The sequence below is a fragment of the Amblyomma maculatum genome, chromosome 9 (genome assembly GCF_055883805.1).
Source record: "Amblyomma maculatum isolate TAMU_Amacu chromosome 9, ASM5588380v1, whole genome shotgun sequence".
Taxonomy (NCBI): Eukaryota; Metazoa; Arthropoda; class Arachnida; order Ixodida; family Ixodidae; genus Amblyomma; species Amblyomma maculatum.
The window spans coordinates 28,648,254-28,672,874 of NC_139352.1; the positions used below are offsets into that span (position 1 = coordinate 28,648,254).

The window sequence follows — 24,621 nt, forward strand, 5'->3', positions numbered from 1 at the left end:
GGGTCATGTCGGAAACAAGGAGGGAGTTCGCCCAGACCCGCTGAAGAAAACTGCAATTGCACAGTTTCCACAGCCCAATAAAGAGTTTCATTAGTGCACTCTCAGACTCTTCATTTTGTGCCGTCGGCCTTGTCACCACTACGTGACGATATAATCACGAACGGTACAACAGCGTTTACAATTTTCCTGTGTCGGGGTGCATCACGATATGAGCCCTCCTCCTACATGGCCTGCAAAGGTGTTTACGACACTGAATATTTATTGAAGAAAAACTAATGAGGACTTGCGCGCGCTTAGCACAATGGAACCAGGTTTAACACTGCGTCCTCCTTACCCTTCGAAAGATGGCTCCTTGTGTGAGCACCTGAATACGCTCCGAGAACCTCAGGTTGAAGTGATTCGTGTAGCAGGTGAGAACTCCCTCGACGAGACACGACATCGCGAACAGCAGTATCATGCATGACAAACTCGATGTTCCTGCAATTAGAGCCCTGAAGAAAGAGCAAATCAATGTGGTAAAATTCTGTGAGGGGTAATATGTGGCTTTTTAATTTAACCTTCCGACTTTTCCATACTCCTCTACCTGTCATCTCTATTCTCATTATCGTGCGCGACCTGAAATACAGTGTCTACAGTTGGGGGCCGATCAGCATTATGTTCTCGTTCTTGGACTTCACGGAAATAGCATGCTTTAGCTAATGATTATCGACTTGCAGTCTCCGTCCTTCGTTATGAATGCAATTCAAAGTCTGTCATTAGCTAGAAAAAAAAAATGGTAAAAACTGTAGAAAGGTTTCTTTTATTGAACATTTTCCTCTCGCCTGTTCTTTTCCCAGGCACTTTGGAGATAGAAGATAAATGCAAAGCGAGAACCGGCACGTGCAGCTAAATTGAGTTGGTTATGTCACGTCTGTCTGTTTTAACAGTGCAAATTTCCGCGTTCAGCTTCCAGGCATGAAATCAATTGCATGCACATGGCAATTTTTCTAAATACTTGCTTAAAAAACCAATGAGAAATTCGCCGGTGCGGTTTACTCCGGAGGATTATACCTTAAGGCAGACATTAAGGGCGTATTCAGCAGAATTATTATTAGAACAACGTTAGCAATAATAAACAAATCAAAATTTTAATTTTTTTTTCATGGTCGCTTGATTATATTGCAGAAATGAAGTCTGCTAACTTAGATAGTCACATCGGTTAAAAAGTGCCATAGTGGTACAGATTATAAAAGGTTGAAAATGCACCCATTTATGTAGTATATCCTACTGGCCACATAAATAAAACGGCGTCTATTGAAATTGTAATTCAGCAAATACCTTAAGAAATTTAGTAATTTAAAATGAGTAGAAATATAGTGATCGACTGTTATACCCCTGAAAATGAGGCCATTATATCAATGAACAACACGCAATACTCAAATATTGACGTTTTGAAAATGCCTTTTTTACGAGAGATATGTCCAACCGTGATCCCGAATCGGTTTTGGTAATGTACACTTTCTGTGGTTGAAAGTGCATGTACATATGAAAAATGTTTCAGTACTTTAAAAGTCCGTTCGAGAGCTTGGACGTGAAATTGTGACAGAAGCAGCTGACCATTGTGCCCGAATAAGTGTATGGCCGCGTAGACCTGTCGGGTCAAAGGTACACTGCACGTCTCGCTGCATTGCAGCAAATGACCGCATAATCTTCAAAGGTAATTCCACTAATAGTTTGCAACGACTTGAACCTCGGTAAAATCTCGTCTCGGCCAAACACAAACCTTAAACCCAGCGTCGTTCGAGTATAAGAAAAATTCCGAGATCACTTTGGAACCAACCCTCCAGAAATGCGAAAGCCCGTTCCTTGCTGGAGTACACGGTGCATAACGTTTGCTCTCAATATCATTATCAACCAAATTCACCGCCATTATCATTTCTAATGCTATCATTGGCCTTATCACTAACTGAAGCGTCATTTTCATCACTATTATGTTCCTCAGTGTTGACAAAGATAATTATGAGGTGTGTTTCACGATTCCAGGCGTGGCGCAGATCTCACCGGTTAGGCGACAAACCCAGGCGTAGGGAGCTGTCTCTATTTGCACGAGCACAAGTGTCCAATGTCTTCTTGATTTCGAAGTTTATGTCATGAAAGATGCAGGTGTTACATTGTTTTCATTGTGCAAGAAATAAAGTAGAGTGTTTGCATAGAAATTTTGCTACTTTTATGTGGCGCTGTCAGTGGAGCCTAAGCGACGAGACAATTGTTTCTCTCTCTAGAGGCTGGTGGAGTTGGTCTTTGGAACTTGTTTGTTCATAGCTTGTTTCAAGGTTTTTCTTTTTTGAAGCAGCAAGCCATCCCTTCTTCCTAGCTGTGTTTATTGGACTACTAAGTGCCTATTTTCGTTGCGCCCACTTTACATAGGAGTGATGGTCCTTTGTGAGGTTTTCTTAAGGAAGTTGCCGACATATCCTATTACCGTACCATACTGTCTTCCTTATTATACGTATACAGTCTATCCAGAATACAGATGGCAAAAATCCGCCGGGGTGGCGCAGTGATTACGGCGCTCGACTACTGTGCCCAAGGATGCAGGATTGCATCCCAGCCTCGGCGGCCGCGTTTTCCTCCAGGTGAGAAGCAAGGCGCCCGTGTGCTGTGCGATGTCAGTGCAAGTTAACGAACTTAAGGTGGTAGAAATTTCCGGCATCCTCCACTACGGCGTCTCTCATAGCTTGAGTCGCTTTGGGATGCTAAACCCCAACACTAGACCAAACCAGACCAGAAGACAAAAGTTCGCATTGACATTTCATTTCCTGTACCGATGTATTGGCAGCCTTACCTCCCATGTCTAGAGAAGAGTGTATTAAAATGGGTGCAACGGACGTATATACAATCAGCCGCAAGACTTTCGTTTTTAAACTTAATACTCAGCCTTACCTGTCAAAACGTGGCCGCGTGCAATTGTGCCATAATAAGGACTGTCGCCGGTGGTAGCAGCTATAAACTACAGATCATTGTTTTGTGCATTGTCGTGATGCAGTGTTTTTTTGGACATTCTTCAGCAGTCTCTCAAAAATGACATTGATTTTAGGCCATATACTATAAGATATTTGCATGTAATGGACGTTTTTGATTTTCAATGTGATCATTTGTGCTCATGGGACAGTGTAGCCCGTGGAAGAGCTGCATTACAGATCGCCACGCAGAGCCACCACGTTTATCCTAGTCTCTTATCAAAGAACAGTGTGCTATGGTGCGGGATATATATATATATATATATATATATATATATATATATATATATATATATATATATATATATATATATATATATATATATATATATGCATGTTAAAGAACCTCAGGTGGTCGAAATTTCCGGAGTCCTCCACTGCAGCGTCTCTCATATCCTGAGTTGCTTTAAGACGTTAAACCCCAGAAACCAAACCAAACCATGTATATGCTGTACAGGAGTGACCTCCTGTCTGGTTACCTTATAGCTCCCCACAAGGTCGTGACAATACTCCGGCTGGGGCCCAGTGTCCACCCGCTAGAACACGACAAGCGTACACGGCCTTTTCCGCCATTAGTTGCGTATCGATGCATGAGCCTACAACAGCGCTGATTATGCAAAGTGTGCCGCAATGCATTTTGGTCATGCGGGACGAGGACTAAACGTGTACCGCTGGGACTGCATTAAACAGGGCGTAGACATCTAGCTGCTATCGCACAGCGTGGGAATTGATGCATACGCTGCACCATATGTTATCAGCACAAGACGAGCCAATCTGGTTTGGTCAAAATGCACCACGCAATCCTCTCGCCTTCAACTCCCCACCTTTTCAATTAGTCCAAATGCGTTGCGCGCTTCGAAACCGCAATAGTGTATGGGAACAAGTTTCATCTTAACCCATCGCCGCAAATCTCCGACCTCAGCTGCCGTTGCCAGAGCGTCGGCAGCGTCGGACTAAAACGCACATTTACGCTGCGACTGCGAAGAGTAGGCACGCATCAGGGAGTCATTAACTCGCGTTGCACGCAGCCTTCCTCGTGGAGGCTTGCAATTTTAACGCGGTAGCGTTAAGGAGCTCGTGTCGCAGAAAAGCCGGTGTCGTCGGCGGCGTTGGCCATGAGCCATAAATCTCGGCATGCACTTCATAAATAAAAAGCAACTTCCAAGATTGGCTGGGTGGGAATCGAACCAGGGTCTCCGGAGTGTGAGACGGAGACGGTAACACTCAGCCACGAATTCGATGCTTGAAAGCGGTACAAAAGCGCTTCTAGTGAATGCGGTGTTGCCTTAGAAACGTGCCGTAGAACGTTATACTGCGGTGTATATCGGTAATTATGAGCATGTTACTTACAGAAGTCGCAGTTACACGAGTAGCGAAGTACGTTTCCGCTACATTTCTTCTGCGCTCTGCGCACATGCAGAGCCATCTTGCGGCAAACACAGAAGAACCCCTCCTCGCAATGTGTGGCGCTGCCCCGACACGTGGCGCGCCACTCGCCCCTGACGTTTCGCCGTGCACCCTCACGGGTTGTAGAATCAAGCGTCTTTCCTTTCTTTAGATCACTATCTTCGCTCACCCGCTTCTCCCCTTCGGGCCGCGCGGGTACCGGTGCGAGGATGCCCCAATACCCTTGCGTTTAATAAGTTTTCTCGACGAGGTGCAATAACGCTATCGCATTCCACTCTTGAAGGCGAAGCTTAAGCGTCCTCCAAATTTTTCTTTTGAGGTGTCGGAGTTAGATACCGCAGATGGCCGGGCATAAATATCTCTCTGCTAAGAAAGTGCGTTTTTAGGGTGAAAGCTTTACTAATCTCTTCTGCAGCTTCGTAAAAAACTGTGTCCGCTTCTTTCAAAATGTTGGTGGGACCATGAACCAATTAAACGTTAGTGTCCACGACTCCATCCTGTTACCTAAAGGTATACTGCGGCTTCTTTTCCCGAAAGGCTAACTTCAAGAATAAATAGAAAAAGGAGACCTGGAGCTGATTAGGTGTTGATAAAAGTAGCATGACTTTGACCTGATTAAGAATAGGTGTCTACCTCGGTGGTCCCCTAAAAGTGTCCTATGCCTTCCATTCTACAAAATCTGGCTTAATCGGACAGGCAGTCCTGTTTACTGCGATGTGAGAACACGTTACAGGCCCCCAGGTGGCCAAAATTATCTGCCATCCTTCAGTACGTGACCTTTTTCACTCGTTTTGCTTTCACTCCCGTATTCACCTCTTTCCTTGCTGCGCTGTTCAGGTGTCCCTGAGAAGACTCAGTACAGCGTCTTTCATTTCCCATAAATCAATTTACAAGAAAGGTATGGAAACTTAACCCAGGTAGTGGAAATTACTCTGGAGCCCTCCACTACGGTATAGTGCTCTAGAATATTGGGCAGTGTGACGACCGGCGCCGGAGAGCGGGCCGCTTTTGCGATGACAGGAACCGACTACCGCGAGAGAGCGCGACGTGCAACAGGGGTGCCACGTTCGCCGCTCGGCGCGTAGCGGCCGCGGGGATAGCGGGGGTACAGAGGAGGCGTGCAGTTCTTTTTGGAGCTATTTTGACACGCTACGCAAATGGTGCGATATTTAATAAAGGGGCTACTTATTACAAGTGCTTAAACTCATCCCTGCCATTCCATTACGTTAATCTGGAGACGCCGTGCTCGCTTGGGCAGTCCTACGGAGCAGCGCGCGATGTTTTAATCGCTACTTCAAACTCTTTCAACATTTCTTCCTGCGGACAGCCATCAATCGTCCAGATGAGCTTGTACTTAATGTCTTCAACAAAGCGTGATGTTTTGCATTCGTTCTTCCAGCAAGGGAAAAAAGGCTACTGCCGAGGAGCCCTATTAACACGCGGAGAATAACAGTATACATGCGAATCAAAGCTTGTGCTTCGTAAGGTCTCTTAGGAACAGCTTATTTTTTACGAACCTTATTTACTAACATCTGCTTACATTTTGCTGCTTGTGCTTATTAATACATAACAACGTTTATCTTAAATCGTCAGTAATTTGTAATATATCTCTTTAATAGGTGTTCTTTATGTGCCCTATAATCACCGCCTATATAAATTACAAATACAGTGTGCGAGCAAAACACATTTATTTATTACCGTTCTAATGTAAAGCACTGTGGTATTTAGCGGCAAAAAAAAAAGGAAAATATACGTGACCCAAGCATTTATTCTCTGTTCGTGATTAACAAATATATATATCGCGGACATTTGTTTACGTGGCCGCTGACCAAAGGGTGAACCAGCTGTTTAGATTTTAAAAATGTCAAGTACAGCTAGGACAATACTTCAGATAAAATATGAAAAATTAAACGTGTCACATATTCGTATACGAGGGAATACGTTCATATGGGCACTTGAGAGCGGACGCTTTATTGGCATCAAATGGTACAGAGCAAAAAAAAAAAAAAAAGAACACTTATAATTGCGCGTCGTATTGGCAGATATGATGCAGTTCTTGGCGCGCACCGAAAGAAAACGAAAAATGCGAAAACGGTGACGGGCACCAAATGCGCATGCAATTAGTATAAGGCCGAATTCAGATGCGGACACTAATGCGTGTTTATTCTTCGAGTGTGTGGTATGGAAATGTGAGTAATCAACTGAATAAACTCGCCAACTACTGCTTGCCGGACTATAATCGGGCTACTTGCCGCGGGTACTCTTTGCAGAACTAATCAGGCTATAATTGTTAACAAGGTTGATATTACACGTGGAATACTCCAAGGGAATTCAATTATTTTCCCTTTGAGAACTCTTGTCGTGGTTCGCTTACTTCGCAAAAGCGAAGCCGCAAAAACACACGAACTTTTATTATTTCAAGTGTGAGCTTTCTGGTGCTCTAATAGGTAACATTTTTGAACCTCCACTTTTAGATGAAGGTTGCAAAATCTCAAGTGCAAAGGCGTCCAAAAGGATCGTACACCTGAGCCAAATTTTTGGGTAAATTGCAACTATAGCTTGGAGCCTATGGCGTAGTTTTTGTTCGTGGCGAAAAACCGTGCCGACCTCACAACCTCTCTTTCGCTGAAGAATTATGTAGCGGAAGCGAATTAGGCGTACACTATAGCCTCTGCGTCCTCTATTTTCCATCGCTCTTTTTTTTTTCAAAGCTATTCTTTTTTTCTTTTTTTTTTCATTTTATATGTGCACCAAAACGACTAGAGCGATCTTCCGGGGTCAATGACTTACATATTACCGGTTGCTTGAGCACGCAGAATAAAAACTACCTAGAATGAAAACATTTTCTGGAACAATTAGGTCATTGTCAAACTATAATGCATTGAGATTAAATGTCTAAAGTATAGCGCGCATCTCTGGGTACTTAAAGCTACCCGTTACAGCAATGTTCCAATTTATGGAAAGAAAATAAAATGGTTTGTTCTTATATTAGTGTACAGTTTTACGAAGCTGTTGACCTAAACTTCGACGCTTATATCTACGCGTTCGATTGCAGCCTTTTTGTGTGCTTTCTTCTTGATTCCCAGGCCTTCATTTGGTTCTTAAGCTCGACTGTTTCCCTTTTTTTATTGCCTGTCATATTTCTCCATTTTTCTTCGTCTTTAGCTGCCTGCTTTCTTCTCCGCCGTGCGTTTGCTGCGCCGCACGACAATTCCAAACGTTTGTTCACATTCGCGGTCGCTCTTTTCACGGCGCTGCGTGCCTCCTTCCTCCCTCCCTTGTAGGCGACACGTCTCTTTTCTTTTTTTTTTCTGTGCATCCTTTACTTCCCACTTCTTCCACCTTTTCTGACCCACTGTGTTTAGTTATTTAGTAGCCGTTTACCTAGTGTCGTTCGTTTTTCATGTTTCTACCTCTATGCGGGGTATTCCATATTTCATTCATTCGAACTGAATGCCGACTTTTCTTGTGGCTTCAGGTAACTTACTGTAGTCGGCATAGTCTGCGCGTGAAACAACGGAATATACTATTCTTGACTGTTTTGATAATGGGGTTATACTGTGGCCAGCTTTAGTCAGCGCTCGAACGCACATGTTGCATGTTTGACTTCTTCATACATCCTGTCTCCACACTGCCCTCTTTTCAAAACGAGTGCATTTCTGGACGTCAATTAGGTGCTTCAGGAATGCTAAAGCAAGCTGTACGGCGAGTGAAGCGTGGTGTGCGAGTCTGAATTTGTACGCCCTCTCCAAGCTGTTTTCTTCGGAGCCCAGCTCCTGTACATGTTGCTTTCGCGAGGTGTTGCCGACGGCCAAAAGGGAAAATAAATTAGGTGATTGCTAACAGTACTGAGCCCCATTAACCGGCATATTTATAATATCTTGTCGCGAATAGCTCGAGGCGACGCACAAGCAAACAAGAACGTACAGTGCGCGCGGTATCCACCCTGTTGCACAGCGCGCATTCGCGGGCGCCCGGACGGCTGACACACCAGTTGCTGGTGGCGCCCTCTGCGCTGAGGCGCCTCCGTCATCGCAAAAGCGGCCCCCCGCTCCCATGCATTTCGCGGCGCGGTCGACACACTGCCCAATCTTCTAGAGCACTATAACTACGGCACCCCTTTCTCTCTTTTCTCTTTCACTCGCACCTTCCTTCCTTCCCTTATGGCGCAGTTCAGGTGTCCATAGAACGTGTGACAGATAGTTTTTCTTTCCCGTGAACCGATAATAATAATTATTATATTATGACCTAATTATGTGTAGGTGTGCATTATTATCTGCTTCCACCAAAATCTATAAGGTACCTTCCTTTCCCTAAACTTAACTGAAATAGAGAATTGACTCCACTGTGGTGGTGGAGTAGCCTGGTTTGAACCCGACCGCCAGTAGCTCCGGTTTGTTGGAGGCGAAACGGGCAGACCTAAATGGGCTGCGCGATCTCAATTGTTGTTGTTGTTGTTGTGGCTGTAGGAAGAAGGAAAAGAAAATGCACGGGCCTGCTACTGGCTCTGTAGCTGAGCCACCTCCGCTGCCTCGTGCAGATAGAAGAAAATATAGAGAAGAAAGAAAAGCAAGAGGGAAAGAAAGACGCGCGCCGCAACAACAGCCGTCGTCCACCACCAGCGGTGGCGTGTGCAATGACGGCCTACAACAGATAAAAATTCGGTGCCAGGCCAGCCCCCGCCGCAAGCATCGGTGACCCACCTGCACCAGCTCCCCAGGGGAAAACCCTGCCCGATCTCAATGCACGGTAAAGATACCCTGGTGATCGAAATTACTCTCCACTACGGCACCTTTTTCTCTTTAGTTTTAGCTCCCACGTCCCTTCCCTCGCAGCGCGAGTCAGGCGTCCGCCGAGAAATCTGAGATACTGCGCCTTTCTTTACCTGCAAACTAATTAAATAAGAATAAAACAAAACAATAGCAAACCACAGATTACACAGACGGTATCCCCTAAATACAGTCTTTGTAATCCGTACTTTGCTTTTTTTTTCTTCTTGTTTAATTGGTTTGCAGGTAAGGAAAGGCGCAGTATCTCACATTTCTCGGCGGACGCCTGACCCGCGCTGCGAGGGAAGGGATGTGGGAGCTAAAACGAAAGAGAAAAAGGTGCTGTAGTGGAGAATAATTTCGACCACCTGGATACGGTATTCAGGGGCTTGCTCCACCGGTGTGGTTGTTGTTGTTGTGGCTGTAGGAAGAAGAAAAAGAAAATGCACGGGCCTGCTCTGGCTCTGTAGCTGAGCCACCTCCACTGCTTATCTGATTGATTGATTTATAGGAAGAGAAAGGCGCGGTATCTGTCTCACTTGTTTTTTGTGGACACCGCAACGTCAGGGAAGGGAGGAAGGTAGGAGTGAAAGTGGAAAGAGTGAAACATGAGCCGTAGTGGAGGGCTACGCAGTAATTTCGACCACCTGGGGATCTTTAACGTGCGCTGACATCGCACAGCGCACGGGTGCCTCTTCGTTTCGTCTCCATCGAAACTCAGCCGCCGTGGTTGGGTTCGAACCCGGGTACTCCGGCACCTCCGCTGCCTCGTGCGGACAGAAGAGAAAATAGAGAAGAAAGGAAAAAGAAGAGGGAGAGAAATACGCGCTCCGCAACAACAGCCGTCGTTCACCACCGAAGCAGTGGCGGGTGCAATGACGGCCTACAACAGATAAAAATCTGTGGCTGGCTAGCCTCCGCCGCAAGCGGCGTTGACCTACCGTCCCAGCCCCGTAAGGCCGGGAACTGCCACCCTTTACCTCGCCGGGGTGGTGAAGTGGTAAGACGCTCGACTACTGTGCCGGAGTACCTGGGTTCCATCCCGACCTTGGCGGCTGCGTTTCGACGGGGGCGAAACGACGAGGCATCCGTGTGCTATGCATGTCAGCGCAAGTAAAGATCCCCAGGTGGTCGAAATTACACCCTAGCCCTCCACTACGGCTCCTCTTTCTCTCTTTCCTCTTTCACTTCCACCTTCCTCCCTTCCCTTACGGCGCGGTTCATGCGTCCGCAGCAACAAGAGTGACATACACTGCGCCTTTTCCTTCCTCTGAACCAATTATTATTATTATTTTTTTTTATTTTTTTTTCTTTTTTTTTTTCCCCCAAGATGGCGCCCAGTAAGGACGCATGTGCGCTGTGCTCCCGCCCGTTTTTTGGCAAGCAGCAGTTTTTACGATGTGCCGACTGTGCGAAACGTGTTCACACGAAGTGCGTCACCTGGGCGGATGACGAGCTGCAACTTCTGAAGTCCGGCTCTCGGCCATTCTTGTGTAATTTGTGTGCGTCGTCGTCGTCTGACGGTGTTAGTCTTAGCGACGGTGGTGCTAGAGTCCCTGGTGCCCCGCTCCTGCCCAGCCACCCGACCGGTTTTCCCCCTTCAGCCGCGACCGGCGAACATGGCGGTGAGTTTGCCTCGCTACGGGCTCTCCTCCTCGACGCGCTTGAGGGAATCTCTTTTCTGAGCGATGAGGTTGCCCAGCTACGGGAAGAGAACGAGCGCCTTCGTGTAGAGAACTCGCGGGCTTTCGTACAACAAGCCGAGGTTATCGCCTCTTTACGTGCCGATGTTCGCGGCCTACGCCAGGAGCTTGTGCGGTGCGCTGCTTCGCAGTGTGAGCGTCCTCTCGTCGAGCGTCCTCTCGTTGTCTCCGTGGGCAATCCTACCCGTGAGGAGCAGCCATCTGTGGACTACTCCGCCGCTCTTCATCGAGGGATGACTCCTGGAGATATTCCCTGTTCATCTTCTGCCTCTGCTCCTCGCCGTGCGGTTGACTTACCCAGTGAGATGAAGAAGCACCGAAGTCGAGCCATTACTGGCGCATCGAGCTCATCTGTCTTGAACGTTGCCATTTACCAAAAGAAGCGTCCGAAGACTATTTTCGTCTCTAAACTCAGTCCCGATACTACATCGGTAGACCTTACCAACCATCTAAAATCAGTGAATATTACTCCCATTTCCTGCCGGCAGCTGAAAACAAGGTACGACTCCTACTCGTCCTTCCATATTGAAGTTGATGAAGAATCCTACAGTAAGCTTATTGAGCCTTCGATGTGGCCGATGGGTTGCATATACAAGGACTTTCGTGGGAAGCTTTACGACGATATGCTTCATCCCTCTGAACTGACGCAAAATTGCAGTGGCCCCTAATTTGGATATCTGTTATCAAAACGCCCGAGGTCTTCGGACTAAGGGATCAGAATTTTTTTCTAGCGTCTTGTCCTCTTGTTATACCGCTGTTGTGGTTACCGAAGCCTGGCTGTCAAGTGATATTCCTTCCAATGATTTCTTTCCAAATAATTACTCTGTTTTTCGTAGCGACCGCCCTGAAACAGGTCCCAAATCAAGAGGAGGTGGAGTGCTCATTGCTATTGACAGTTTTGTGAAGTGTGTTCGACGTTCCGATCTGGAAACTGTTGAAGAATGTGTGTGGCTCGAGCTCACTTTAAATCGACATGAAAAACTTTTACTTGCAGCTTTCTACATTCCTCCGAATCTACCTCCTTCAGCCTATGATGATGTTCTGCTCTCAATCGAACATGTTATAACCCGTCATAGCAAACACAAACTTCTTATTTTAGGTGATTTTAATACTCCTGGTATCAACTGGAACTCGCTTATTTCTTCTCACAACAATCATTACATATTAAGTAAGTGTAACGCTCTACTTGATTTCATAGCCTTTAACTCTTTGCAGCAACACAATTTCATTGAAAACTGTTGCGGTAATATTCTTGACATCTGTCTATCGAATTTTGAAAGTGTTCGAGTCTCGAGTTCGGACATACCGCTGACTCGCTGTGACAAATTTCACCCTCCGCTTCTAGTTACTACTGCTGTCTCTGCCTCACCTTCTACTAACTCAGATCGGGTGGGGAATTCGTCCCGTTTCGCGTATGCACGTGGTGATTATGTCGGTCTTTTCAATTTCTTCTCTTCCGTCGACTGGTCCCTTTTAAATGACATTAATGATTCAGATGGACAAGTCAGTCGCTTTACAGAAATAGTTCTTGATGGTATGCGTCGGTACATACCTTTGCATACTCCTACGCGTAGGAAGTTCCCTTCCTGGTTTTCAAGGGAACTAATAACGGCGTTAAAGCTCAAGGAACGGGCCCATCGTAAAGCGAAACGCCCTGGGTTTCACAATTGGGCAGATGAGTTTCGCCGTGTGCGTTCTCTTTGCAAACGCTTATACAAGCGGGACTACGACTCCTATCTTGAGTCTTTAGAGAGGAATGCCTCAAATCGTCCTAGTCAGTTCTGGCGTTACATTCGCAAGCGTTCCATTAAATCAGATTTAAGTATCAGCTTAGTTGACTCTCAGGGTTCGGAAATTCGGGATGTTGCCGACAGTTTTGCACAACATTTTTCCTCCGTTTACAAACATCCACATTGTGATTCCGTTTGCCTCCCATCTGGTGCACTATCTAATTCCATCCTCTTTGACGAGGAGTTGATAACTGAGAGTCTTAAGCGTCTGAGACCATCTTTGTCTCCTGGACCTGATGGCATTCCAGCTGCCATAATAAAAGCCTTCAGTTATATCTTCGTACCAGTACTGACTGCCATATTTAATAACTGTTTAAAAAATGCTGCCTTTCCTCGCGTGTGGAAAATGGCACGCGTGTTTCCTGTCTTCAAGTCTGGAAACAAAACTGATGTTTCCAATTATCGTCCGATTTCTCTTCTATGTGCAACCTCTAAGCTTTTCGAATTAGCTTTGTACAGCGTACTTTCCTTCCATCTCAAACATATCATAGTACCGAATCAACATGGCTTCATGTCGGGTCGCTCTACTTCCACCAACCTAGTCACGTTTATGACGTATGCCTCTGCAGCAGTCCTTCAAAGGGGTCAGGTTGACACTGTGTACTGTGATATGAGCAAAGCTTTCGACGTTGTTACTCACTCACTACTTCTTGAAAAACTTCTACTCTCTGGCGTTGAAGTCTCTCTCGTAGCCCTCCTACGCAACTATCTCCTTGATCGCTTCTGCTTTGTCAGTGTCAATGGACAGACTTCTTTCGTTTACCCTGCAACGAGTGGAGTTCCTCAAGGTTCAGTACTAGGCCCGCTTCTCTTCTCCGTTTTTATTAATGATGTTTCCTCGGCGATAAAGAACTCCTCGTTTCTTCTTTATGCTGATGATATAAAAATATTCAAGGTAATACATTCTTTTCAAGATTGCGTGTTGTTGCAATCGGACATATCTGCTTTTTCTGATTGGTGTGCGATGAATCGACTTACCCTCAATTCTTCCAAAACTAGGGTTGTGTCCTTTACTCGTAAAACACATAGCTTTCTCCACCATTATTCTGTCAATTCTGTGCTGTTGGATAGGGTTGATGAAATTAATGACCTTGGTGTACTTTTTGACCGCACCCTCAGCTTCTCCTCTCACACTAAACGCATTGCTCAGCGGGCTATGCGCACACTCGGATTCGTTTGCAGACTTTCGAGAGAGTTCCATACTCCACTTCCGTTCCTAAAACTGTACCTGTCCATATGCCTCCCGGTCTTGGAGTATGCGTCGGTTGTTTGGAATGGCACTTGCAAATCGAACTTGGACAAGGTTGACAGAGTACAAAAAAAATTTTTACGGATATTTCATTATCGCTTTCCTTTCGCAACTTCCCCCTCTCGCTCCACCAGGAGCGCCCAACTGAATCTTCCTTCCCTTCACTGCCGTCGTATCAGACTTGATATCATATTTCTGTACAAACTCCTTCATGGCCACATTATGTGCCCTCAGCTCTTAGAGTACATCCTACTGCGCGTTCCGCGAAAGAGCATGAGGGAATTCAGACCATTTCAGGTTTCTCCTCTTCATTCCCACTCCCCTCTGGACAGGATGCAGTGGTTATTTAACTCTTTTTGTCCTCACCTTGACATCTTCCAAAACTCGCTCTGTTCATTTACATTGGATGTTCGTAGCGTTGTATTCTAAATAGTACTTTATCACATATAACTCCCACTTTCTAGCCTTAAATTGTATTTACTTCACTTTTTGCTTTTTCTCCTGTTCAATGCTGTCTGTATCTTGAACTACTTTTTATCCGTTTCTTGCTTATATTTCAACTTTAAACTTTCTATTCGAATCTTACTGTCCCTTGTTCAATTTTACTTCTTTATTGTATTATTCTGTATTTCTAGCCTGTGTTTTAAGTACCATGCACTTGTTGCGCCTGGAATGGTTGTTTATTTTATGTATATTTCTATATTACTATAATCAATGTCAGTCATCTGTTTTTTTTTTTTTCTACCTACCGTTCTTTTTTTTTTTTCTTTATTTCCTGGTGTGCTAAAAAATTCTCTCACTGTGTATATAAGTGATGATACTCATTGTTTGCTTAATTTCCGTGATACTTTTCGTCTCAGTTTCATTTCATGTATTATTTATTTCTTTTTTTTGTGTTCTCTCTGTGTGTGTAAACATGTTTGTGCTTTTTCATTTTTTTTTTGTGCTGCAGCACAAAGACCACATGGTTGTTCCTGCGCACATTAAATAAAGATTGATTGATTGATTGATTATTATTATTATTATTATTATTATTATTATTATTATTATTATTATTATTATTATTATTATTATTATTATTATTATTATTATTATTATTATTATTATTATTATTATTATTATTATTGTTATTATTATTATTATTATTATTATTATCATTATTATTATTATTATTATTATTATTATTATTATTATTATTATTATTATTATTATTATTATTATTATTATTATTATTATTATTATTATTATTATTATTATTATTATTATTCAAGGGCTATGACTGAAACACTAATAGTTTCACTCCTCTCAAAGGGGGCATGCCACTCAATTTTAATATGTAAGCAAAGTAGTCTTGAGCGATTCTTTTTCCTTCGTACAGCAAATGTTGTTTATATTAAGCACTGTCGCGCGTAAGAACAAATTAGTGTTCGTGCAGTGTTTCGCAACCTTTCTCACCTAATGCAACGTTGAATTGTTCCACTGCAAGTCTGCACAGTGCCACAAGAAAGTCTATATGTTAGAAGTCTTCCAATGCCTCGAGGTTCAGACAGCGTACAGGATTGTTGCTTGTTTTTAAGCTGCTTGGTGCGAGAAACGCTGTAGACAAGCTTCACAATGTGGTTCGAAGATATCTGATCATTATAAGGGCAGCCTGAATACTCTTTGTTAGATACACACTTGCTTACTAGGTTTGCACTTTGTAAGGACCAGCCTTCGAATCTCATACACTTTGAAAGCATGGTAATGTCGCACTTTATCTGTACTCACTCCAACACAAGAGCCCTGGCGATGATGACGAGGTAGTAGGCGAACCCGGTGCTTAATATCCACAGAAGCTCCCGCCACATGACTCGACAGAAGGCGCAGAACACTTGAAGCTTGCTTCGAGTGGGCATCCTGCATGGCAATTACATTTGTGACATAAAAGAGCAGTATACAAAGCTCCAGTTGTCATTACAAAGAGTGTAAGCCACTATCACAGCGAGCTAGTTACAACTACGTCTATGGCTTCATTTCTTCTATGACAGTCTGCCGTCATAGAATACTTCATTCTTGTTCTGCGTGAAATTTTCAGCAATTTCTTTTCAGAAATTTTTTATCTTTCGCTAAGCATCCAGTTGCGTAACGTAAGCTATTTTTACTAATGCAATCAAATGGGATGGTGGTTTTTTGTTTGTCATTCATTTACAGGCGGGTATGAGGGTAAATTAGGCCCGTTTATCTTCTTACTTAAACAATAGCACCAGTAACAACACGAAAACAGACTCAAGAGGGTGCGGATACAGGCGCTGTGTTTCTTCAGTGTGATTTTGTGTTCTTAGCGCTGCTCTATAAGTATGCAATACTTACTAGCCCGGCACCTAGCACTTCTATTTTCTTACACTGAAATTAAACCAATAGACCACATTGATCTCAGTGCACAAATTAATGACCATGATACGTTTAATGTAACACGGGATCTTATATATTCTGCCTCATTGATAATGTCCTAGAACATGTGGGATAAAGAATAGCGTAGTTGTCGCGCTTAAATTATGACAACCTAAACGAGATGCGAGCTCGAAGAACAATGTAGCTTATACGCACCCTTTATTTGCGTAAGCGTACAGCTTGCCCACGCATCTCCTGCAGACACTATTTATGCTTGGTTTGACGAGATCTCGAATCAATACAGCCGACTTTCCTAGAATGTTCTTGAGATTCCTGTAAAATAGAACGGCGGTGAGTAAGGCGCCAAAGTTCAAATATATATTTAGGTGTTAAAAAAACGTACTTCTCTCACAATTTAATGAAAGCAAACTAGCAACTCAGATATGTTTTATTGGCAGAGAACGTTCCTGGAATTGTTTGCTGTGTTACAATTGCGGCTTTGTAAAGCGATGAATCGGAACTAAAATCGTTGAAATGGGGGCGATGATGATGATGACTTCATGAAACGCAACTAACAGATTAAATTTAACATCATCAGTAACCCGCCGTGGTGGTGCAGTGGTTAAGGCGCTCAATTACTGTTCCCTAGGATGCAGGATCGAATTTCCCTAATCGGAATTTCCCTAACTTGAAGAACAAAGCTAGTAGTCCTTAGTACATACGGGTACAATCTGCGCAAGTGGCTGAAGGAAGAGGCCTTATTTATTCATCAATCTATTAGGACCTTCTTCAGGCGCCTTTGTACGGTCCTGAGGCATTGTTCAGAAAGACAGGATAAATGTACCCAGATTTAAAAGGCTTACATCTAAGGAAACAATAACGGTCACTTGTGCTCCATTTTCACAATAGACATCGACATGTGCTATGTTAAAGACTCTTGCGTATTTTGGATTCCAGTCTAGGCGCAGCTAGAACTACCTCAATGATATATACTACTTCCTTAAAATTTACCCTGTTACAAGATTAATATAGATCGAAAACAGGCCACCTATCCAGTTTGTGAAATCATAACCGGTTAGCTAGCGTACAGAAGGTAAATGCAGCGTCACGTACAGACACTCGAAAGGTCGCTGTGGTATAAAATTTGTATAGTCACTTAACTAGTACATTTAGTCTAGAAGAACGCTCTTGCACGTTTACCCAAATTCGCGAAAAGCGCAGCTTCAAAGGAGTGTCACTCAGAGCAAACACTTCTGTTCGCGCATGCCTGAAATTGCTTCGAAATTCGTTTAAATACTTCGTAGCATGTGGTAGCGGATCCGCTACCACATGCTACGAAGTATTTAAACGAATTTTAAAATTTCGTCACTATAAGAACTCGAATTTATTGATCACGAATACATGTAAATAGAAGTTGTCAACGGATTTTTATAATTTCACAGTACAAGTAAGATGCTGGAGACGTCGCAAAATTATGAAACCTCAATACGAAGGTGGTGTATTTTTCAAACACTACGATACTTGCGGGGGGGGGGGGGGGGGGAGGGGTCACCGCTGGCCATTAGCAGCGCACGAGAGCGTGACCCACAGGGAAACAAAATATTACGCTATTCTCGTTTCACCGCGGGTTCATTCGTGTAGGAAGCCATTCATTTCCATTTGGCGCTCGCTTTAAAGAGAACTGGGCAAATTATACATAGATATTTAGAAAATTGATTTCCAAAACTGGACGATCAGTGTGGGTTGTGAAGCGTTTAACAGGTGTTCTGTGCGCTGATGTATCTTCCAATGGTGAAGTTTTCAGTAGAAGTCGACATGGTCTTATTTGCGCTCCGCTGTTCAAAGTGCGGCCGTTGAAATCCGCGCACAATGCCCCGGCTGCTGAAGTTTCTCGCCCGCAGATGGCAGGAGCGGCCGGTGTAAAACCTGCGCCGTCGTTAACAACGGTGCGCATTTTGTTTTCGTTTTATTGTTATGCCGCTCGAGAGCTGCTTTACGCCTTGAACATCTAGGCTGCGCTATTTAAACTACCAGAAAATATAAACAGTGTAGCTCACGTAACAGCATGTTGCGCGAGCTGAACTCACGCGATTCGGAAACACCAGCTGACGGAACGCCTTTTAGGGGCATGTCCAGCATCGCAACATATACACTTTTCGTGCCGTTTTAAACATGTAGATTTCGAAATGCCATTGCATGCTTTGCACCAATATTTCTAAATTCAGATGTCAACTGTGAACGAATGGCTGCCTGCATGAGTACATGATAAAGCGAGAAATGTGTTCGGAAAATTTCGTTTGAATATGCATCTCAATGTATTTGTGAGATAGCTTTTCAGCTTGGGTTCGACATTACACAAAAATGAAGAGACAACTGCGTTTTTTGAGGAAAACAAAACAGAGGACTATATTACGCACAAATACATGGCACGTCCGAAAAGGACGGGGTACAAAAAGCTTCTGGCTTGTGTCGCCGACTTGAAACGCTTGGCTGCCGTCTTCCTCCTTTCCCTGTTACTGCCGGCGCTCTCCTCTTCAGCTCCGACAGCCCTGCGCCGGCGCCGCGGTCTCACAATTTATGAGCGCGGCTGTTTACAGAGCGGCGTTGGTGAGTAGCCTTCGTGGAAAGCGCTCCCGTTGCTCCCTACGACCGGGAACGCCCTTTTCGTGTTCGAGGCTTCCTGTCGGCTTCGCTTCTTCTGAGAAGGTCGCTGCTGGCTGGAAAGACGGAGGCCTGCAGCCGTTACATGTGTCTGCTTCACAACACACTCCCCCCCCCCCCCAATGAGTATACTCATTTTAGATTCGTCTCTAGAGAGTAAAGGAGTTGCACCGGTCGCCGTAGCTGCGTTCGCCATCGCTTCCAAAAAGAGTTGACGATAGATTGTCGGTACTTGAAGCGACGAGTAATATCCGAAGCACTGGCTGATGGAACACGGCCTGAGCGTGTTTCAGGGAGGGGAAGTCAGCCTCCTGTCAATCAACAAATGTGACGGCGTCAGAATAGATGGCTCACCCGGATCATTTGTCGTGTAAGTTAGCGGTCGGGAGTTTATGGTGGCTTCTACATCGGTCAGTACGGTAGCAAACTCTTCGAAGGAGAGGCTCTGACGACCGAGGATTGTCCGTAGGGCGATTTTTACGGATTTAACCATCCGTTCCCACCAGCCTCTCCACCAGGCTGCTTTTTCAATTATGAACTTCGAGCTGATTTGACGTAAACTGCAGTAGTCCTGCGTTTCTCTACTGCGAGCAATGTTCCACAGTGTCTTGACGTCCTTTGATGCCTTCTTAAATGTCAGTGCATTGTCGCTATAAATGACCGATGGCATTCCTCTCCGCTATGTAGGGCTATGTAGGGCTATGGAACGAAAAATGGAACGAAAAATGGTAGGGGTAACATTAAGAGATAGAAAGCGTGCAGGAGTGGGTCAGAGAAATAACTCAAGTTACCGACATTCTAGTGGAAATTAAGAAGAAGAAATGGACATGTGCAGGACATGTAGTGCGAAGAGAGGATAACCGATGGTCGCTGAGGGTAACAAACTGGATTCCAAGGGAAGGAAAGCGTAGCAGTGGGCGGCAGAAAGTTAGGTGGGCGGATGAGATTAAGAAGTTAGCAGGGGTCAAGTGGATGCAGCTAGCACAGAACCGGGTTAAGGGGAGAAATATGGGAGAGGCCTTCGCCCTGCAGTGGGTATAATCAGGCTGATGATGATGATGATGATGATTCCTCTCCGAGCAACAAACCGTCTCAAGGCCAGCATAAAACACTCTGTAGTTAAATTGGAGACAAGTTCCAAATGAGTGGCCCTCGTTGTAGCGCAGGTAAAAAGGACAATGTAGCTTTTGGAGCTAATTTTCTTGGTCGTTGTGTATAATGGTCCTGCGAAGTCAACGCCAGTGACATCGAAAGCATGGCCACCACTCACTCTATCACTTGGGAGAGGCGCTATTGGAGCGGTCGCCGGCTTTATTCGGTCTCGGAGGCAATCAGGACACCTGGCTGTTATCTTCTTTGCTACTTGTCGGCAGCTTTGGATTCAAAACTTCTCGCGAAGTTCTGTCATGGATGTCTGTAGCCCACCGTAGAGTGTCCGCTGCTTGTATGACAAGTTTCGTGATCGCATGGTCTTTTGGAGGAAGCACTGGGTGTTTGATATCTTCAGCAAATGGTGAAAACTGAAGTCTGCCAGTTACACGTATCAAACCGTCTGCGTCAAGGAAGGGCTTGAATTGTATTATCCACGATGATGTCGGTAGGCTCTCCCCAAGAGACAGAGCATTCATCTCTAACTGGAAACACTCCAGCTGAGCCTTCCTTATCCAGTATTTCTCAGCGTCACGTATCTCTGCTGTTGTGAGGTATGCATGAGCGGTTTTGTTTTCCGTGCGGCAGTTTTTCACAAATCTCAAGACCCATGCACTGACTCTCAGCAAGCGAGTGTAATTGCTGAAAGTGTCTGCCTGCAACAAAGGTGGCAGATGCGATGCCTGAATCAGGAGCTGGCCCGACTGCTTCGTTCTTTCGTCATCTACAAGTGCGTTGTCGCACTCGAGCAGACATTTCGATCGCCAGTTACCTGCGGATTTCGCGAGCCATTCAGGACCGTTCCACCAATATCTGCTTGTCAAGAATGTCTCTGCTTTCATTCCTCGAGTGAGGCAGTCGGCTGGATTGTCCACACCTGGGCAGTGGATCCATTGTTCTGGGTGGCTGGCACTTTGTATCTCTTAAACTCGATTCCGCACGAGAGGTTTCCAGGTTTTGGCTGATCTCTTGATCCAATGTAGACAAATTGTTGAATCAGATCAAAAATACGTTCCCACTTTCTGAGGGACTATATCTTGCAAATATGTTGCCGTTCTTGTTCCAATCAGGGCTGCCATTAATTCGAGTCGAGGTAAAGACAGAGCTTTCAGAGGTGCTACTCTTGACTTTGCAAAAAGAAGGCTGACGCTCACCTTCCCATTGTCGTCCTGAATCCACAAGTAGGCGCAGGAGCCGTAGGCCTGTGGGCTTGCATCGCAGAAAATGTGCAACTGCCAAGAAATTTCATTGTTGGGCACGATGCAGCGTGGGAAGTGTAGCTGCTTGAGCTTCACGAGTTCTGAACACCAATGTGTCCACTCCGCTTCCAAATCAAGGGGCAAAGGCTCGTCCCAACTTAACCCCTTTTCCCACATTCTCTGAAACAATATTTTCGCCCGGACGACAAATGCAGACACAAGGTCCAATGCGTCAAACACTCTTGATGACGCCTGCAATACCGCACGTTTAGTTTTGTTGCCTGTGCTCACGTTAGTTAGCACGCTTGTGAGCGATATTGTCATGCTGCCATTCGCGGGAACCCAGTGAAGGCCAAGTACCTTATGTGTCTCGTCAGAGGCAGCGCAGTCCTCACTGCTCAGGGCACTTCGTACTGCGGCCGAATTTGAGGTCCACTTTCGCAGGCACATTCCGGCATTCTTCATTATGTCTGCTGCTTCCGTTGCTATCTTTAGTGCCTCGCCGTTTGATTTCGTTCCCGTTCATAGAATGACTCCTTCAGTATGTTTGCTGTTTCGTTCAGAGCACCCGTTTCCTTCTCGAAGTGATGGAGAAGTGTTGCTGTGAGAAGGTAGGGGCTTGCTGTAGTGCCAAACGGCACTCTACACATTCTCCATTCTTCTACGTTGGGCAATGGTTCTCCGGCAATAGGTAGGCTGCTGTACCAAAGGGCTCTCAATGCATCTCGGTCTTCAGGTCGGACACTGATTTGCACAAATGCCTTCTCTATATCAGCAACAAGGGTTACTTCATGCAGGCGGAATCGCACTAACATGCGCACCAAGTCACTGATCAGTTTCGGCCCTTTTTTTAGATGATCGTTCAGTGACTCTTTGCCGGGAGCGTGCGATGAGGCATCGAACACTACGCGCAGTTTGGTAGTGGTCGACTCATTTCTGAAAACTGGTTGGTGTGGCATATAATACACATGGCCGGTCTTCGTTCCCTGAGGAACCCTTTCCGCGTATCCGGCTTCCATGTAACTTCTAATTGCTGAGTCGTACTTTTGCATCATTTCCTTGCTGCGACTAAGGCGCTTTGTCAAACTGCTTAGTCGATGCACCGCCATAGTTTTGTTATCCGCCAGCTCGGCACAGCCTTCTTTCCATGGCAGCGCAACCTCGTAGCGGTCGCCTGTCCGTGCAATATCTAGAACTGACGGTTCACATGTTTGCTTCTCGGACTTGTCATTAATGCCGATTGCATCCAACTCCCAAAATTTTTGTAGTGTAATTTGGTCTGCAAATTCGATTCCAATTTTCAGCACACGCACGTTGGTTACCAAAGTTAATGCGCTGGTGACGTTGAAAGGACCTTGGAAAGTCCACCCTAAGGTGGTCGTCACGGCAGTTAATCCTTCGTCCTCTTTGGAACGGCGAAGTTCTCCTGTTACGAATCTCCACAGATGGTCTGACCCGATTAGTATGCCAATGCCAGGCACTGCTGGCATGCCGGCGCATAGAAATTTGTCGGCTATCAATGCCCCATTCTTCTCCATCTCTTGTACAAAGTTTTGCTCCACTGGGACCTGCATAACGTCGCTGCTAATAAATGGTACTTCGACAGCGTCCACATTCGTTTCTTTTTGGTCGTATTCTCCCCGTAGGCGAAGCTCGACAATTCTGCATTTTCGGACATCTGCATTAGCACCGCCGAATGTGTTTAGTTGGAAGTCCTTCTCTCCCAAGACTCTCAGTTTCAGCGTTCGTGAGACGTCTTCTCGGATAAAGGTGCGCTGACTTCCTCCATTCAACACTCCGCGTATGTATCCCTGCATACTGTCCCCAAAAGACCATCGTCTTGCGTACTGCGCTTGGGTTTGTGACTTTCATGCACAACCATTAAAATACATTAAAAAGTATATACAGGCCAACTATAACTTGGTTTAGTGTCTTATTTGAGTTCTGAAAAATAAAATTCACCCCTGTAGTTTCCTTTTAAAACCTGGTTTATTTTTAATGTTTGATTGCGCTTTTCTCGTGATACCATTCTAACCCGAACCTATTTTGTAGGGTGCCAGGGTCCAGATATGCGAGGCAGTTCATGTAAACGAATGTCCCAGCCAACGCTCTAATGATACAGAGTTCCCCAGTGGCATTTCTAAACGCTCTCTGCACTAGTAATACCCTGCGATAGTACAGGAGAAAATTGCTGCATTTTTCCTTGCAAGGTGTATAAAGACATGTCAAGCTAACCCTACGCAACAAAAAAAAAAAAGCATATTGCAGAAGGTAGAGGTATCCATTATTCATTTAGTAACACAGCATTTGAGGTACTACAGTAGTTACGGCTGGTGGTGTAGTTTGAAAACTTGTTAGTGTGCAACGTACCTGCTTTTCTGCGTAATTAACAGTAACGAGTGGAAAGGCTGCTCCCTCAGAAATTTTAACGTTGAAGTTTGAAGTACAGTAGTCAACATTCGGGCGTGTTGATAGGAGGCCATAGTTTGAAATGAATCCTTCAGGTTCTATCGAAAAGAGCAAGGCAAAAGTAAAATATTGACTGGATGTCTCACCTGTGTATCGGCGCGCAAGCGAACAGGCCTAATGGAGACCATGACTCCTCTTCCCCGGTACGTTTGAACTGCAGTAACGAAGTAAAGTAGGCTTCATAACTTTAGGCGCTACGTTTACTGGGAACGAGAAACTTCGTCATTGTACGACGCAAAACTAATTGATATTGTTACGTGGTGGCATTACAAGCAATGGAACACGGAGACACAACAGAAACAGAACGACGTGATGACATGACGATGAAATATGCTTTAATGGCCAGCGGGCCTGGCGTGAGCTCTCCGCCCCGCGCCACTGCCCGTTTCGTCATCTTCGTAGCATTACCCGGGGCCACCGAGTGATCGCCCCGATCGATTGCTAGAAATCCAATGCATGACGTGACGATGAATACAGACAGGATTGGGACATGAAACGCTGGACAGCACAATGAATGCGAAGATGGGAAGAATGCTTGCACCAGAGCATCAAGTCCAACCTTCACCGTTTGCCGAAGGTCAAGGCTTATGGACACGCCGAACGGCTTGGGCGGGGGTGCTGTCTTCGCTCGAGTGGTCGTGAGGTCGCTTCGTCGTGGGGTCAGTAGGGTCGGTAGGGTCGGCTTTGGGCTCTTCCTGATCGTCGTGTGTGGTGGTCAGGGCTGGGGACGAGGCTGGGGACAGCGGCTGATCGGGTCTGAGTAATAAGGGCTGGGCAGAGCTGGGCGGCGATCTCCACGGGCTTTCGGCAGATAGACCTGGCGTACGGTTGGCTTCGACGGTGCAAGGCGAGGATG

General features: G+C 45.3%; 1 protein-coding gene across 3 annotated transcripts in view; it reads right to left on the minus strand.

The window, feature by feature from the left end:
• The window catches only part of LOC146178706 (multidrug resistance-associated protein 1-like), a 142,833-nt gene that overhangs the window by 102,117 nt on the left and 16,095 nt on the right, over positions 1-24,621 (minus strand). For all 3 annotated transcript variants that reach the window (XM_084578467.1, XM_084578468.1, XM_084578466.1), the window contains 4 exons: positions 23,852-23,919; positions 16,504-16,620; positions 15,685-15,813; positions 335-491 (listed from right to left, as the gene is read on the minus strand). In XM_084578467.1, the coding sequence (XP_084434593.1) occupies positions 335-491; positions 15,685-15,813; positions 16,504-16,620; positions 23,852-23,919 (471 nt within the window). The remainder of the gene's footprint in view (positions 1-334; positions 492-15,684; positions 15,814-16,503; positions 16,621-23,851; positions 23,920-24,621) is intronic.